At 39.4% G+C, this 18,175-nt stretch overlaps 1 protein-coding gene across 8 annotated transcripts in view; it reads left to right on the top strand.

The window, feature by feature from the left end:
- Window positions 1–18,175, top strand: part of FGGY (FGGY carbohydrate kinase domain containing) — a 411,167-nt gene that overhangs the window by 269,749 nt on the left and 123,243 nt on the right. For all 8 annotated transcript variants that reach the window (XM_059898898.1, XM_059898889.1, XM_059898942.1 and 5 more), the window contains one exon: window positions 5,296–5,403. In XM_059898898.1, the coding sequence (XP_059754881.1) occupies window positions 5,296–5,403 (108 nt within the window). The remainder of the gene's footprint in view (window positions 1–5,295; window positions 5,404–18,175) is intronic.

An 18,175-nucleotide genomic window follows, 5' to 3' on the forward strand; every position in this document is an offset into this window, starting at 1 on the left:
AAACCATGTGAACTTTTATATAAAGTAAAATGTGGAACTTTAAGCCCTCATGAGAATCAAGATGCTTGCACAGCTTCATGACTCTGAGCGTTGCTGCCTGGGATGGCCTCCCTCTCTACCTAAAGAAGCACTTATTCGTCCTTCAAGGCCTGGCTCCCATGTGGCCACCTCTGTGAAGTGCTCACTCTTCTCCCAGGCAGTCTGGGCTTCTACCACACCTGTCACCCACCTCACTGTAGCACTTGGCATGTTTCGTTGTAATTTTTTTATTTCCACTTCTGTCTGCCCAGTCTCACTAGGAGCTCCTTGAGGAAAAGGGCCATGCTTTATTGTTAATTCTTCTCCTACAGCTCCTCCTCCCTCTTCCCCCTCCCTCCTCCTCCCTCCTTCCTCGTCTCTCTTCTTCTTCTATTATTATTATTGTTGTTGTTCTTGTTATTTTGCCTTATTATTTTTATAACCTTGTTGCTGATCTCAGTGCCTAGCATATAGTGTGCAAAACAAATGTTTTGTTTTTTAAATATTTTATTTATTTATATATTTTTGGCTGCATCGTGTCTTAGTTGCGGCACGCGAGATCTTCCTTGCCACATGCAGGCTCTTTCATTGCGGCATGCGGGATCTTTCATTGTGACACGTGGGCTCTTCCTTGCAGCCTGTGGAATTCTCTCTAGTTGTGGCGTGCGGGTTTTCTCTTCTCTAGTTGTGGCATGCGGGCTCCAGGGTGCATGGGCTCTGTAGTTTGGGATACGTGGGCTCTAGTTGAGGCGTGCAAGCTCAGTAGTTGTGGCGCACGGGCTTAGTTGCCCCGCGGCATGTGGGATCTTAGTTCCCCAACCAGGGATCGAGCCTGCATCCCCTGCATTGGAAGGTGGATTCTTTATCAATGGACCACCAGGGAAGTCCCAAATGTTTTGTTTTATTGCAGGTTTTTATAACTTTATTCACATCACACATAATTAAAGAATGTGTCAAAGGTCTACATACACTTTAAACAATACTAAATTGAATACTTATGTACCACCACCCATGAAAAAGAATATTATGGAAGAGAATATTACCGGTACCTTTTAAGTGCAGAATTTTAACTGTGTGATCAAAGAAATGTTAACTACTTTCTTGCTGTATTTTGCTTAATGTTCTAGTTCTTAAAGTAAGTTTGAATCTTGATTTGGACCTGGCTCATGATAAGTAGTCCTTCCAAGTTTATGCCATCTGAAAATATAAACTTTGCTTCTGTATTGTCATCTTCTACTTCATTATTAAGACCATTGACTAAATAAAACGAAGAATGAATCTAGAGACCTCCTTAATGGTTGCAGTTACTTTTGGCTGTGGCCATTCATCCCAGTCACCTGACTATCCCACCATGCAAGCCTCATTTCAAGGAGCACTAATGTTTACTTGGTATTTAACATATAATAAGCTGTTTATATGTGACAGCTTATTTCATTTTCACAAAAGTCCTCCCATATTTATATCATTCTTCCCATTTTGGAACTGAGGAAACTGAGGCTCAGAAAGATTACCTTTTATAAGGTCACCTGGCTGGAACATGGTAGTCAGGATAGAATCAAATAGATCTTTGACTCAGCCCTTGCTTTCTCCTCTGCTCTTCACAAGTGTATGGGGGAAAACTTATCAAAAGTCTTTTGCTCATGAAGATTCCCTAACCCACTTGTCATCAAGGCTAAGAGGTTGGTTCAATCTGAGTGAGTCTATGTTGGCTCTAATGACCCTTGCTTTCTGCCCTTGAAAAGTAAGTGAAGGACTCAAAGAATCAATGGTAGCCTAAAATCAAGGGCATACTTTGGCAGAGACAAATACAGAACCTATAGAGCCTGGCTACTTTGTATTTTTATAACCTAGGGCATGCTATTTAAGTTTCTGCCTCAGTTTACACATCTGTACAATAGGAATAATGATAGACTCTTCCCTTTAGGGTCATTGTGAAGATTAAGTGATTTAATTCCTGCAATGTGCTTAGAATATGGCCTTTAGTAAGTACCCAGTCAGTCGTAGCTGTTGTTGTTGCCAACAGCACATTATTGCTGGAAAGTCAGTGTCCTGTATGGACGCCTGTCATTAGTGGAGTAAAATGTGCTCCTTCCTTTTGGATCACAGAGCAGCCTTCAGGCCAAGATAGCCATCAGCATGGAAAGAGCTTTCACAAAAATATTTTTAAGTATTTAGGTTTATTGCAAAGGATTAAAGCACACATAAATACATGAATGTGCTCACTCTCTCTCTCTGTCAAAACAAACTGTTACTTGTTTTCTCCCAGAGTTTGGGAGTGATTAGAGGTGCTCTGGGAAACATATTTCTGTGTCCTTGTTTCCTTGCTTTAGTCATGACGTCTGATGAGAAGCGTGTGCCATTCCAAATGAGTGAGCACAAGCAGGAGCCAACTCAGAAATTTCTGGACAGAGCCAGGCAGAGCCTTCACCTGCCATTTTTGATCAGCAGAGCCCCAGTCTGCCAATGGAGTTCTTCAAAAGCTGATGCAAGAACATCTTTAAATCGTGGGGTTTGGGGTTTCGGTGGGGGGGAGGTGATGCAAAGCTCTCCTAAGCAATTTATGTATACAAGTTTTGTTTGTTTGTTTGTTTTTTAAAAAGCATATCCTGGGGTTTGAGGCCAGTATCTACCTGAGTTCAAGTCCCACCTCGGCCATTTACTACCTGTGTGACTGTGGACAACATGCAACCTCTCTGAAACTAATCTGGCTAATGGTGCTGGAAGAGTTCTGGAAGGGAAGGGGTGCAGGGCATGAAAAGAGATGGCTTGACTTTGGTGGGTATCCATCCACCTGTCCAAGCCCTGGATCCCAAGTGCTTGGCATGGGCTGTCTTATTCACCCCAAAGCAGCTGGGGCATGCAGTGTAGGGCAGTAGTTTCTAGAGTTGGCATGTGATAAAATTTCCACTGGCAAAGACAGAGTGACAAAAATGAAGACCATTTAGTGTGTGCTTCTTCTGTCTGGAACACTCTCTGTATCATATACCAACACAAACACACACACACACACACATATACAAATACAGACAGATATACATATACTCACACCTGAATAATTTCTATGTATGTTTTCATCTTAATTCAAATATCACTTCTTCAGAAAAGCCTTACCTGACCCCTAGAATATATTAGGTCCCTCACTTATGAGCTCTTATAATACCTTTTGATATTCTTTCATTTATTTATCACAGTTTGTATTTATACGTTTGTGTGATGTCCATCTTAGGGTGACCAGTTGTCCCTTTTGCCTAGTGCCGAGAGCTTTCCAGGACATAGGACTTTTAGTGCTAAAACTGGGAGAATCCTGGCCAAACCTGAATCATTGGTCACCCTAGTCTGCCACCCTCTGAAGAGAGCAGCTCCGTGAAGGTGGAGACTATGCTCTTTTGTTTACATTTACTTTCAGTGCCTGGATCACAGTAGGAGCTCAGGAAACATCTGTTGAACCCATAAAGGAATGAGTGAATATGTCAATGAAAGCTAAACTGTCTTTTCTTGCAGGAAAAAAAAAAAAAAGAAAACGAAAACCTTTTTTTCCCCCTGAGATTATTCTTTTTCCTTTAGGTGTTAAATTTACCCTTTTATAAATTACCTTTATTTGACAAAGTTTAAAGTTGCTAATATTGTATAGTCTCCTGCCTTCCCTCACCCCCTTCCTCTTTGGAGGGTGGAATTCTTGCTGATTTGAAGACTCACTCATTTAGTGAAAAGAGAACCAGAATAGTTAGAGCTCAGACATTTAAAGAAGGTTTATCCATATGCTGAAGTGCTGTACTATAAACTTTATGAGGGCAGAAATTATGGTTATATTCCGTTCACTTCTATATCCCCAGGGCCTGGCATAGTAAGGGCTGAATAAATATTTGTAGAATAAATGAATGAACAGATTCTCTGCCCAGCCTCAAGACACGCAGGAGTAGACCCAGTGTGCCTAACTCCTTTTTCCTCCCTACCTTTTAATACACCCTTCCACAACCATAATATCAGTTCAGCATTCATCCCTGCTTGGTGGATGAGAAGCTCATGCCATTCCAGATGAGTGAACACGTGGTCCATCCCTGCCTGTCCTGGTTCATCTCTTGATGTCCTTTCCTAACACCTAATGGGCTTCCATGGTCTGCTACCAAAAAAAGATGTTGCCGTATCTTGAATAATGAGAGCATCTCTCTCACCTGCATGTCTTTGTTCAAGCTATTCCCTTGACATGGAATGCCTGTTCTAATTCATCTGGCTAAATCTTACTAGTCTAAGCTTATGTCCCATTCTCTAAGAAGCCATCTCTGGACCATTTCATTCCTCACCCGCTGTGCCCCTCCACAGTATTCTATGTTTTGTCTTTACCATCCCATGGACCACACTGTTTCCTATTTGACTATTTACTTATCTAACTACCCTGAGATGAGGAGCTTCTTGAAGACAAGAACTCTTTCTGATTCATCTCTGTGTCCTCAGCACCCAGTTGAGAGAAATGGTATGCTATAAGGTGTCTAATAAGTGTTTGTGGAAGGAGGGGGATATATCAGTTATTTCATGCCATTAAAATGCTAGGTTAGAAACAAACATAAAATCCTAGCGGAATACAAAAGGACATGTATTTTTGTTCACAAGTCTATCGATTGGCTGGTTGATTCTGGTGATTCGGGCTCGCCAGTTGCTGGTTGACTACAAGGATTTGCTGATCCTATTTGGGCCCTCTCATGTATCTGAAACGTCACGTGTGACAACTGAGCCGACTCAGCTTGCTGCATATCCATCCAGCAGGCTCGCTGGGGCGTGTTCTTGTGGCAGAGGGAGAGAAGGAAGAGCAGAAGCACACAGTTGTCGAGGCCTAGGCCTGGAAAACCGGTGCACAGTGTCTCTTCCGCCTCATTCTGTTGGCCAAACCAAGTCACAAGGTTGACCCAGACTCAAGGGGTGGGGACCCCACCTCTCAACAAGAGGCGCTGCGAAGTCACATTGCACAGTGGGTGGAAGCAGGGAGGGCTAGAAAATGGGGACCATTATTACAATCAGTCTACCACAGAGAGGGAGCTGGCCAGGAACAGTTTCTTTCCAAAATGATCTCTTTTGCTACCTTGACACCTGAATGAGTTTATCAGAAAGGTTTCCAGAGGTGAAGCCAGGCCTGTCCTTTGTCAGGACTAACTTCCCCACCATCAAAGGTATTTAATAAGAAGCTGAATTCCGTGGTCATAGAAACATCACATGGGAGGAGGGTAAGGCTCCTTCTAGCCTTGAGGGACAATATTTTCACATACTTTGCCCCTTTCCTTCCAGATCAGCAAAAACCCGATCTTTGTACCAGGAGTCTGGGGCCCTTATTTCTCAGCCATGGTCCCTGGCTTCTGGCTGAATGAAGGTGGCCAGAGCGTTACTGGAAAATTGGTAAGTTGACACTTTCTTCGTATGGTCTTTAATGTTTTTACACCCTTGACTAGTCCATTTTGTTACATTCCCCGTATACCCAGGATCTGGAAGATTTGCAGACTCCTACATCAGAAGAATTAACTTTCTCTTAGCCTAAAGTCTCACATATGGAGCATATGCAGCCTGTGTTTGCCAAAGGAATAAATGTTGATCCAGGCACTGATGACTAACCCATCTTCTCACCTATCTTTCTTTCTCATAACAACCCATTTTTCTCATGGCAACAGGAGTAATATTCTACTTTGTAAAAAGGACTATGTTAATCTCCAGCCAGAATCCTTCAATGGTTCCCTGTAGCCCTTGGGACATAGCTCAGATAGTTTTCTGGCCACATCATTCCCTTTGTGGTCTGTCCCCTCCAGTCTCACCCATGTACTTGTCACTAAGGCCAGATTGCCCTACTCACAGCTTCCCCATGGCTCCTGTTATTCTACTCCTCTGTGCCTTTGTATATGCTTCTTTCCCTACTCGGAGAGTTCTTTATCACTTGCTAGTTTTACTTGATCTTTAAGATGTAACTCCAGTTCTTAGCACATTCTGAGATAATCTGTCTTTTCCAGAAATCTATGCACTCTTTAAAGGCATGGGTTGTATCATACTTCTCTTTGTATTTAGCTCAGCGCCTGGTTTGTAGAAGGTGCTTGGAGAAAATGTGTTGAATTCATGGGGTCATCTCATAGGGAAGACAGAAGATCTATAAAAGTGAGATGAGTACTATACCAGAGGTACAAGGCACAGAGTTCGCACAAAACTAGATTAAGGAATTCTTTGCAGGGGAGAAAGCATTTGTACTGCACCTTAATGATAAATAGGGACCAACCAGACAAAGAAAGGTAGGGATATTCTTCTAGGTAAGAGAACTTGCATAGGAACAAAGACATGGGAGTAAAAAATAGCAAGGCCTATTTGAGGGTAATTGCAGAATTTCAGTTGTGGCATAAACTGTTCTTAGAAGAATGACTTACAATAAAAGTTAGAGAGCTGGGCAGGGACCAAACAGAAGAAGTCCCTGTAAAACATGCTAAGGAGTTGAACTTCAGGTCGTAGACCACGGGGAATAGGTGAAAGATTGGAATAGTGACGGGTGTTGTCAGACCTCTGTTATAAAAACTGGCTAGCAGCCGTCAGGAAGAAGGCCTGAGGGTGCACCACTGGATGAAGAGAGACCAGCTTTAATAGGTTAGTCCACAGACAAAAAGCCATGAGGACTTTGGCAATAATGGACAGTGGCAATAATGACTGAGAATTGAGGTCAAGAGATCAGCGGACCTCGGAGGGATTAAATGTGGAAAGCAAGGGAAAATAAGACCCAGGCTCAATTACTCAGCCTCACATTCACTATGTTGCATTGAAGTCATCTGTTTATGGTCTGCTCCCCTACCAGCTCTTCTAAATGTCCAGCCAAATCAAAAGTGATCTGATCTCAAGCTGGATGTGGATACAAATAACCATTGATTTCCATTTCTTAGTGTGTTTCTCTTTTATTCTTAGCTGCCTCAAGTTCTCTCTCAAAGTTGATGCACACATAGGTGGTGGCTGGATTCAAAGAGCATGTTTTGTGCCTTCACTCTTGTGCCAGGCTGTAGAGATACATGAACTAGTCCCCCATTAGTCCCTGGTTTTAAGGAGCTCATTGTCTAGTAGGGAAGCACAGTGAGTATAAATTAAATAACATCTGATAGGTCTTAATAACCACTTAGACTTTTCTAGAAAAGTCAAGAAAAAGACATCACTCTATGCCTAAGGTACAGTGGGATTGAAACTTTACAGTCTCCTATTTAAACTAGTGTCATGTATTTACACAACTTTCAACTTAAATATCCACTCCCTTTCTATGACACATAGAAAACCCGTTACTGAAACATAGCCCTTTTCAAGCCCACATCATGGTATAATTACCCTTAGGAGAACCAGAACTCATAACAGACACAACCCAGAGTCTTTTTTAACAAGGATAACAATCCAGTAAACTGACTCTTTGTGCAGGATGCATTGTCCATGAAGCTGTCCATCAACAGGTTTTCAGAGAGTTAGTTTACTAATTGACCATCTGTGTCAGTCTAGAAATGCTTTTCCCAGTATTTGACTCAGAGTTGGCTCTGTTGCTATGGATATAAGCCATCTTTGCCCAAACATTATGACGTATCTTGGTGGGCAAGAATTGGTTATGCCTGTTTCCTAAGCCTGAATTTAAATTTTAAAAAAATGACCCTTTTCTGACCATTAATAAAATCTTCATAATAGTCCACTATGGTTTTTGACAAGAATCATGGGACTTGCTGGTCTTTATCTAGCTAGTTGATTTTGCATCATCAACCAATGAAGTTGCATGTAGAGTTACACTTAGGGCAGTTCTATGTATAGAGTTTCATTGGACGTAGGAATGGGGTATGACTGACTTACCCATGGGTTACAGAAAGCAAAATCTAAGGAAGTCGAGAAGTTAGCATAATGGGGCAAAATCTGAATCAAGAACAAAACAGACTGTCCAATAAATCATCAGTCCAGAGAGGCCAAGCAAAGAGACAGAAACCACCTATAAAATAAAGAGATATAAAAATAATAACAATGATGATGGTAATAATAATAACAACAATAATTGTACCTTATTGAGTACGTTTTCCTGTGGGAAATATTTATATATATATATAATCATGTTAATCCTTGAATGATACTCATAATAATCACAATGCCTAATATTTATTTTGAAGACTTATACCCCAGTCTCAACTCCAAGAGCTTTTCATGTCCTATTTTATTTAATCCTCTGATACCCCTATAAGTTAGGTACAGTTATTATCCATATTTTACAGATGAGGAACTGAAACTCAGGGTAGCAAGCACAGCCTGGAGAGATTCCTGATGCACTGTCAATGGCCTTTTTACCTGTTTCCGTTGGTACTCACCTTTCCTTTCCATTTACTTATTCTGGTTTATCACTGGTTTTACAGCCTGTTGTCATCATACAGAACACCGTAAGAGGAAGTTACATTGCTTTTATTCCGTGTTTCATATGTACATATTCTCTCATATGCTATGTCTGAAAGTGGCTGCTCTGTTATTACATTGTCCAGAATATATTATAAACATGCAGTTGTAAATATATCATCTAAAGCAGAAGGGAAGAGATAGAAGAAGAAAAGGGAAGTAAAGGAGGGGAAAGAAGAGAGGGAAAAAAGAAAAAGAAAAAATTTATCTAAACTCTAGATTTGGAAAAAAGATATTTTGTTTCATTTTTACAATTAAATACAGATCTTCCATCACAAAGCAAAATCCTTCATTCCAAGTATATGAATAGATTGGTACTTTAAAAAAAAATCTCCATCTGGTTAACTTCAGGATGAAGAAAAAAATAGGATAGGATCTTTTCTGGCTCTGGAGCCTTTGCAATTTCATCTGTCTGAGATTTGGGCTTGTTTTTCACTCATTTCAAGCTTGTGCTGCTGCTATTTATTTCCTCTTAGAAGGGCACATACCCCATTCCCATGGATGATTTACTTCAGTTCACCAAACACCCATCAAAGATTGTCTCGTGCTTGTTGATACACTCTCCAGAATAGTTTTGCAAAAACCATCACTTTTTGCCCAGGCTTTTTCCACAGAGCACCAACTGGTACAGTCACTGTGTCCAGATGCTGAAGCTTATTTCCAACTGGACCTCAGCCATCCCTCTCTCCAAGCACTCTTCTCTGTCTTACTTGAAGTCATTTTTATTGGGGGAGGCATCGGGTAAGAGAGCCTAAGACAGTTTCCTAAGCTGCCCTTGTGGTGGAATTGGCTTTCTGGGACAATTGGGCTTGGTGGGGAGTTACCTTTGAATTGTTTGAAGCCAGAATTTAAATTTATAAATTTGGGCCACAGGGTCATAATGTTTGCAGGGTTCTAGCTCTTGGAGTTTTAGAATTGGAGCATTGCGAGTGCCTGTCTGCCTCCTTCCTTATCACCAAAGCCCCTCAGCCTGGGGCTAGCCTCAGGGGCGGGTCAGCCAGCTCTTCCATATGAAGAGCTTGCCATGTCCTCAGTGCTGTCTCGGTTAGAGGTAGTGATGTCATCCCTTCATTCAGTCACTCTTTCCAGCATGTTACAGAGATTTCCTGAGGGATTACTCTGGGCCAGGCAAGAATATGGTCACACATGATTCCTGTCCTCCAGTGGCTTATCATCTAGTGGGAAAGTTGGATATGGAACTGACAATTATAATTTATTGTAGCACATAAAAGTTGATTGCACTACCCCTACAGCCGACTGGGAGAATCTGTTCTATGCTCAGCACATTGAGGCCCTCATGAAGATTCAGGATTTCATCTGATCTTCACAGCATATCTATGTGGTCAGTTTTATTATGTCAGTTTTACTAGTGACTAAGGCTCAGAACAGTGAGGTAACTTGATCAAGGTCTTAACAGTTGTAAATGGGGAGAGCCTTGATTCAAACCCAAGTCAGCTACCGGAAGCCCCATATCTTTCTAGAATTGAACCTGACTTTTATAGAGCTGCCTTTCTGAATTTTTCTTAACAGTTCTCTTGTAGACTTCCTTGAGAAGCAATTATTGTATCAGTTAGTGTGCCTTTCTTTTCAAGTATATTAAAGCACATAGAGTTGGCTGGCTTTGTAAGGCCATGAGAGAGAAACTTATGTGTTATCAGCCTTGACAGGATCTAGGTATATAGACTTAGGTGTGTCCCCAGCATCTCACATTAGCTAATTGGAATGACTTCATGGATACAAAGACCAGCTCTGCATAAACAGATGCCTCCGTGTTCTCTCCTCCTGCCCAGGCTTTCACTGTATTTTTTGTACACCCACCTGGATTCCTGCACAGCTTCCTAATTACCTTACTCTTCTTATAAGGACACCAATTCCATCAGATTAGGGCCCCACCCTTATGATCTCATTTAACCTTAATTACCTCCATAATGTCTCCATCTCCAAATGCAGTTGTATTGGGGGTTGGGCTTCAACATCTGAATTTTGAAAGGATACAATTCAGTCCATAACAGTCATACATATTTCAAAAAAGTTCTGAGAAACAAAGCATAATCCTTTGTGTTTACCTACATATTTACCATTTCCATTGTTTTTTATTTCTTTATGAAAATTTAAGCTTCCACCTGGTATTTCCCTTCAGCTTGAAGAACTTCCTTTAGCATTTCTTTTGTTGTTGCAGGCCTACTGGCAAACAAACAAACAAACAAACAAAAACACACCTTCTTAGTTTTCTTTTTTCTTCCTTCAACACTTAAAGATGTCAATGTATTGTATTCTGGCACCATTGTTTCTTATGAGAAGTCAAACATCATTTATTTTGTTCTTCCCCAATGTACAGTGTATTCTTTTTCTCTGGCTACTTTTAAGATTTTCTCTTAATCTTAGTTTTTGTTATGGTGTGCCCAGATATGGTGTTTTGGGAATTTATCCTTCCTCCCCCAGGTTTGCTATACTTCTTGAATTTGTAAATTCCTGTCTTTCACCAAGTTTGGGAAATCTTTAGCATGTATATATTTAAATGTCTTTTCTGCCCTATTTGCTCTTACTCCTACTACTGTGACTCCAATTACACAGTTTTAAGACCTTTGTTCCATATTGTTCCATAGCCCCTGAGGGCTTCTGGGTTTTTTTATTCCCCCCAATATTTCTCTGTCTTTCTCTCTCTGTCTCTCTCCCTCTCTCTCTCAATTAGACACTCTCTATTGGTCTTTTTTCAAGTTCATTGACTCTTCTGTCTGCAATCTCCAACCAGCTCATGGACCCATACATTTCAGATATTATATTTATCAATACAAGAATTTCTACTTTTTAATCATTTCCATTTCTTTGCCATTTCCTATCTGTTTGTTAGTTATGAGAGTGTTATCCTTTACATCCTTAAGCATTGTTAAATTACTGGCTTTAAAATTCTTGTCTTCTAATTTTAACATCTGTGTTATCTCTGGGTTATTGTTCATTAAATGGCCGTTCTCTTAAGTAAGAATTACATTTTCCTGTTTCTTCATATGTCTAGTAATTTTGACTCATATCTTGAGCATTGTTAATTGATGTATTGTAGAGACAGTGGATTATTCTTATTTCTCTGAAGAGTATTTTTTTTAAGCAGGTAATTTAATGACAACTCAAACTCCAAGTTTTGTCTCTCCTTTGTTGAGTTCTTTAAGCCTTAGTTGGGCTACTTATTATGTAATTCAGAGATCATCCAGAGATTAAGGTAACCTTTATGCATAGTGTTGAGCTCCCTTTCTATGTCTCTCTCCTTTCTGAGATCTCCTTACCTTTTATTTTCTAGTTGCTATGGTGGCCTTGAACTCTGACCTCTCATTTCTTAGCTATGAAGACTGCGTATGTCTATCTATCTGAGTATTAGCTGTCCTGCATGGCACTGATTAGGGCCTGCTCTCAGGCAAAAATCTGTAAAATCAAGAAACACATATAAAACTGTTTTTTCCTTCAATGTGTCTATTCCTTCTCAGTTTCTACCTGGCTTTGGTCACTTTCCAGTATCTTCAGAGAATTGTTTGATATATTTTGATCAGCATTTATAATTGTTACCTGGGAAAGAATTCATATGATAAGAACTATTTAGCCATTTTAAGGAGTGGAACTGGGCAGAGGGGTGGTGGTGGTGGGATGAATTGGGAGATTGGGATTGACATGTATACAGTATACACTAATATGTATAAAATAGATAACTAATAAGAACGTGCTGTATAAAAATAATAATAATAAAATAAAATTTTAAAAAAAAGGAAAAATATTTCAGATGTGGAAAAAACAATATACTGGCTTCAGAATTTTTAAAAAGGCAAAAATAAATGAATAAACATTTAATCAAAAGTCTCCAAAAAAAAAAAAAAAAAAAAGAAGAAGTGGAACTCCTGACTGATTTCTTTTAAAGCAAATAAGATTACGTTTCTTCCCTGATTAAAACCCTTCTGTTGGCAATCTGTATGTCTTCTTTAGAAAAATGTCTATCTAGGTCTTCTGCCCATTTTTGGATTGGGTTGTTTGTTTTTTTGATATTGAGTTGTATGAGCTGTTTGCATATTTTGGAGACTAATCCCTTATTGGTCACAACGTTTGCAAATATTTTCTCCCATTCTGTAGGTTGTCTTTTCGTTTTGTTGATGGTTTCCTTTGCTATGCAAAGGCTTTTAAGTTTGATTAGGTCCCATTTGTTTATTTTTGCTTTTATTTCTTTTGCCTTGAGAGACTGATCTAAGAAAATGTATTGCTACGATTTATGTCAAAGAATGCCTATGTCCTCTTCTAGGATTTTTATGGTGTCACGTTTTAAATTTAGGTCTTTAAACCATTTTGACTTTATTTTTGTATATGGTGTGAGGGAGTGTTCCAATTTCATTGCAGTCAGAATAGCTATCATCAAAAAGTCTACAAATAATAAATGCTGTAGAGGGTGTGGAGAAAAGGGAACCCTCATATGCTGTTGGTGGGAATGTATTTAAATTGGTGGAGCCATTATGGAAAATAGTATGGAAGTTCCTTAAAAAAAAAAATAGTGCTAAAAATAGTGCTACCATATGATCTAGCAATCCCACTCCTGGGTATATATCCAGAAAAAAGAAAACTCTAATTCAAAAAGATACATGCACCCCAATGTTCATAGCAGCACTATTTACAATAGCCAAGACATGGAAACCACCCAAGTGCCCATCAACAGATGATTGGCTTAAGAAGATGTGGTATATATATATATATATATATATATATACATACAATGGAATATTACTCAGCCATAAAAAAGAATGAAATATTGCCATTTGCAGCAACATGGATGGACCCAGAAAATATTATACTTAGTGAAGTAAATCAAAAAGAGAAAAACAAATACTATATCACTTATCTGTAGAATCTAAAAAATAATACAAATGAATATATATACAAAATATAAACAGACTCACAGACATAGAAAACAAAGTTATGGCTACCAAAGTTATGGAGGGAGGGACAAAGTAGGAGTATGGCATTAACAGATACAAACTACTATAACCTAAAATAGATAAGCAACAAGGATTTACTGTATAACACAGGCACTGTATTCAATCCTTGTAATAACCTATAATGGAATATAATCAGAAAAAAAAAAAACTGAATCACTATGCTGTAAACCTGAAACTAACAAAATACTGTAAATCAACTGTACTTCAATTTAAAAAAAATCTTTCTGTATCCTCTCATTGTACTTAGAATAAAATCTAAAGCCTTTGCCATGGCCTGCTTGATTTTCTCCACTTTCTACCTCTCTATCCTCATTTTATACAACTTTCCTACTTATTTACTCCAGTCTAGTCTCACTGGACTCCTGTCAATTCCTAGGACATATGAAGCTCTTTGCTACTACAGAATCTTTGCATTTGTCTTTCTCTTTACTTGGAAATTGTTGGTTCTTTTTTTTTTTTTCATGTCTTAGCTTAAATTTCACCCTCAGGTCTTTCCTGAACCCTCTACCTAAAATCAGTGTACATATTACAGTAACTTATCCATTTCCTTCAAAGAACTAATCACTATCTTTAATTATTATATGTATTTATTGACTCTATACGTCAATAGAATATAATCTCTGTGTGGACAGAAAGTACACCTGCCTTAATTGCTACTGAATCCCCTGTGCTTACTGACTATGACCAGAGCAGAGTAGGTGTTCAATTAACATTCATTAAATCTATAAAGCCTTATCAGTCTAGACTATATTTGAATATTGGGATACCCATTTTCCCTTCATAAGGCAGAGCTTTGTGAAAGCGACGACTTCTCTTTGTCTTTGTATCCTGAATTATTAGAATGATGCCTAGCACAAAGTAGACATATATCACGTTAATTTCATGAATAAGTGAACTAACAAACTGTAAAAATGAACAAAGCTACCAATTTTGATGGTGAATGAAATTGACTAAACTAGCCCTGCATTAAATCAGAATTGATCGACTTGTAAGAGAAATTGTCCTATGTAAAGCTTATATTAAAGTTGTAAAAAAAAAAAAAAAGAACACAAAACACATAGTTTATATTTTCCTCTCAGGAATGTTTGTTGTTCCTAGGAACTGTTCAGTATTGAAACTCGCAGTCCTTTCCAGCAGTATAAAAAAAATTGTCTAGATTGGGCTTTCTTCTTTCATTAGATTTTCATGAGAATTTGAAAGCTGGGAAAAATCAGGCAAAATGTTTTTGCTTTGAGATAAGAAGATTAGGTAAGCAAAGAGTTGAAATAGCTTAGATGAGTAAGTGACATTACAGGTAAATACAAATGGAAAAAAAGCAGTTGTCACAAGTGATGAACATTGCTCTGAGCCTAATGATTGTTTTACCTGTAAAGAAGGGAAAAGACAACCTCAAGACTAATAGATAGTCTTGGTGGCGCAGTGATTAAGAATCCACCTGCCAATGCAGGGGGCACCGGTCCGAGCCCTGGTCCAGGAAGACCCCACATGTCCCAGAGCAACTAATCCCGTGTGCCACAACTACTGAGCCTGTGCTCTAGAGCCCACGAGCCACAACTACTGAGCCCACGAACCACAACTACTGAGCCCGTGTGTCTAGAGCCCGTGCTCCACAACAAGAGAAGCCACCACAATGAGAAGCCCGTGCACCGCAACGAAGAATAGCCCCACCCCGACTCGCTGCAACTGGAGAAAGCCTACGCGCAGCAACAAAGACCCAACGCAGCCAAAAATAAATAAATAAATAAAAATTTAAAAAAAGAGCAGATTGCTCCATCTCCTATTAAAAAAAAAAAAAGAAAAGACTAATAGATGAAACTGATTTTAATAGAGAAAAACCCATCATGCAATAAGATAGCTTTGTCTTAGCAAAATGATCATGGAACCTAAAATTCTTAAATTTTAAATTTGCCTTTGTGATGTGTTTTTCTTGCCTGTAAACTCTTTGCCAACGGTTTTGCTATCTCATGCGGTGCAGTTCTCTGTGTAATTTTACAAACTCTTTCCTATTTGTCGTATTAACTTATTCAGTGTTTTAGAGAGAGAATTAGAAATGGTCTTGTCCAAGGTCATGCCCTGAGCCAGAGTTGAGCTCAGGTCTCAGGAGTCCTTGTCTGCGTTCTCTCTGCCATATCAAGGGTCAAAAACGCAAATGCTTAAAGGAGTCAGACAGCATAAATGAATAAACAGACCAGGCAAAGAGGTATTTTTTTACTTCTACAGAGAAGTTTCTTTTCAGCTCTCAGTACTCTCGGGCTGAATTCCATGTTCCCTCCTTTGACAGATAGATTGGCATAGAGAAATAGATTGCTACTACAAGTAAAACATTAGTGCCATCATGATGATAAATTGAGTGGTGGTGCCTCTCACAAACTGGAGGGTGCAGGCCTGGCTGAAGGGATCAGTCACCACTCAGCTCCAGCTGACCCTTGCCATGGGGGAATATGGTGACCAAGTGTTTTACGTTCACCAGTTCTTCAAGAGAAAATAAAATCTGGACTTAAAGTGAAATCTCCCAGTTTTAAAATATTGGCTCATTTTTAAAAACATTATATATCCCAAATAAAATACATCTGTGGGCCAGATGCCACCTCATACTACCCATGTATGATCTCTGTGTTATACTGTATTGCATTTCTATTTTTCCCATGTTCCAAATGCAGGTGCCACCTTAATAAGGAAATGCCAAAAAAACCCCACAATTCTAGTTGTGTATTGTAAGATGGTCTTTTCCTCTTGATCCTGACCCAAAAGCCATCCTGAAGAAGATCTGACTCCACCCAGCTTAAGCTTCCTACTTATCCAAATAGCTTGTAGCCTTTTCTGCCTACTCCTACAGCTGCCAGCTCTCAGAGCTGAAATCTGAGAAGATGGAGGAAACAAGAAAAGAGTCATAGAGTCAGGATAGTTCTGTCTATATATTTCTAAGGCAACCACTTGGCAAATATAGTTATTGTGGTCACACTTGTTATTTCATTGGGAAACAAATAACCACTTAATGGGATGCTGTGATCTTCTATACTGTGCTAAATGCATTAGAAAACAGAAGTAGAAAGATCAACCCTTGGAACAGGCGCTCCAGACTTTTGAAATGAGTACTCAGTTATTTGACAAACTGGCTCCTTCTTTGTTAATCAGGGTGGGCCTTTGCCATCAGATGCTGTGGGAAAAAAAAAAAAAAAACTGCAGCTGACCTTTTAAGATCTTGTTCTTCCAACCATTTTTACTCTTTTGGTGGTACTTCCTTCTCTTTAATAATAGGTGTTATGATCTAAAAGCCACCTATATATCACTCACTACAACCTTCCCTGCAAAGCAAATTTTACTGTCCACATTTTACAGTTGTAAGAGAAGAGGCTCTGAGAGGTCAAGTAACTTAGGTAGCAGAGAATGTAAGTATAGACCATGAGTTTTGAACCTAAGTCTGTTTCCAAAGCCCGTGTTTTCAGCTACTGTCTTAAAAATGTGGATTTTATTATTATTCAGGTATGATGAGGCCAGCAGATCAGGAGATGATTGCCACTGAAAGGATAGTTTGTTACTGACAGTTCTCAAGAAGAGGGGCCCGGCTAAACCACGCAGGGCCAAATGGGAAGCACTAAGGTTGTCCCTAGTTGTCTGGTACCTGGCTCTGGGGTGATCAGAGCAGGGAAATAGAGGACGTGGTGAGGAGGTGTGCTCTGTATTAGTCAGTTTGCATATGAAAGGCATGCTCACAGGCCAGTGGAGTCCTTTACTATCTCTAGGAATTGGCTAGCCCTGGAAAGGGCAGTCTGTCCAGGGTCAACAGGGCCCCAGATCCCAAAGCATCACAAATACAGAAAAATAAAAAGACATGATTAAAACGACCACATTTCCTTTTCTTAGACCCAAAAGTTCAAAGTCATCCTTTCACTCTGATTTTCTTATACTCTGTAACTATTCAGTCACTAAGTTTTGTTTTATTTTCTTCAAAATGTGTCTCATTCATTCTTTCGAGATGCCAGGCATCGTAGGCACTGAAGAATGGGAAATAATGAGGCTTTTGATTTAAAAGAGCTCAGAGCGTAAGGTAAGAGATAGACATATAAACTAATAGTTATAGAAGAACTTGATAAATGCTGCAATGGAGCAAGGGCAGGGGATATTCGTGCCTCGTATTCCCAGTGTCAGCCTCTGAGCCCTGTCTGTGTTTCCTACCCTCTGTGCCTAGTCCTCTCCCCACTGTACATACCCTACTGGGTTAATTTTCCTTAACTTGTCATTATTTTGCTCCACAAATCAAAATAATTTCCTGTGGCCTGCAATTCAGTAAAACAGTAGTCACTTACCTGACTTTTAAGAACCACTGTCTGTCCATACCCTCCTCATGCATCCATATTTTCACCACTTCATTTATTCTCTAATTTAACATACAGTTACCCTCTGACCATTGTGTGCCCCACACAAACAGACACAAATATAAAGCGTGGTAAGTGCTCCCAAGAAGTACATGGTATTCTGTGGGCATGTGGTCCATTATGGTTTGTACATCCCACATTTATCCAATAAATACTTATTGAGCATCTATAATATGCCAGTCTCAGGGCTAGACCAGTCTTCTTACTGTCTATACCCAGATTCGTCTTTCCATCTTCATATCTCTACTCATCACAGCCTCCTTTCTGGTATCCCTTGCCTCTAGCCCTTTACTCCTCCAAACTGCCTGTTCTTGGCAATTATTATATATACAACTATATAATAATTGCCAAATGTTATATATACAACTATACAGTAATTGCCAAATTACTGACTTCTTGCTT

Source organism: Balaenoptera ricei, chromosome 1 (genome assembly GCF_028023285.1).
Source record: "Balaenoptera ricei isolate mBalRic1 chromosome 1, mBalRic1.hap2, whole genome shotgun sequence".
NCBI classification, from domain to species: domain Eukaryota; kingdom Metazoa; phylum Chordata; class Mammalia; order Artiodactyla; family Balaenopteridae; genus Balaenoptera; species Balaenoptera ricei.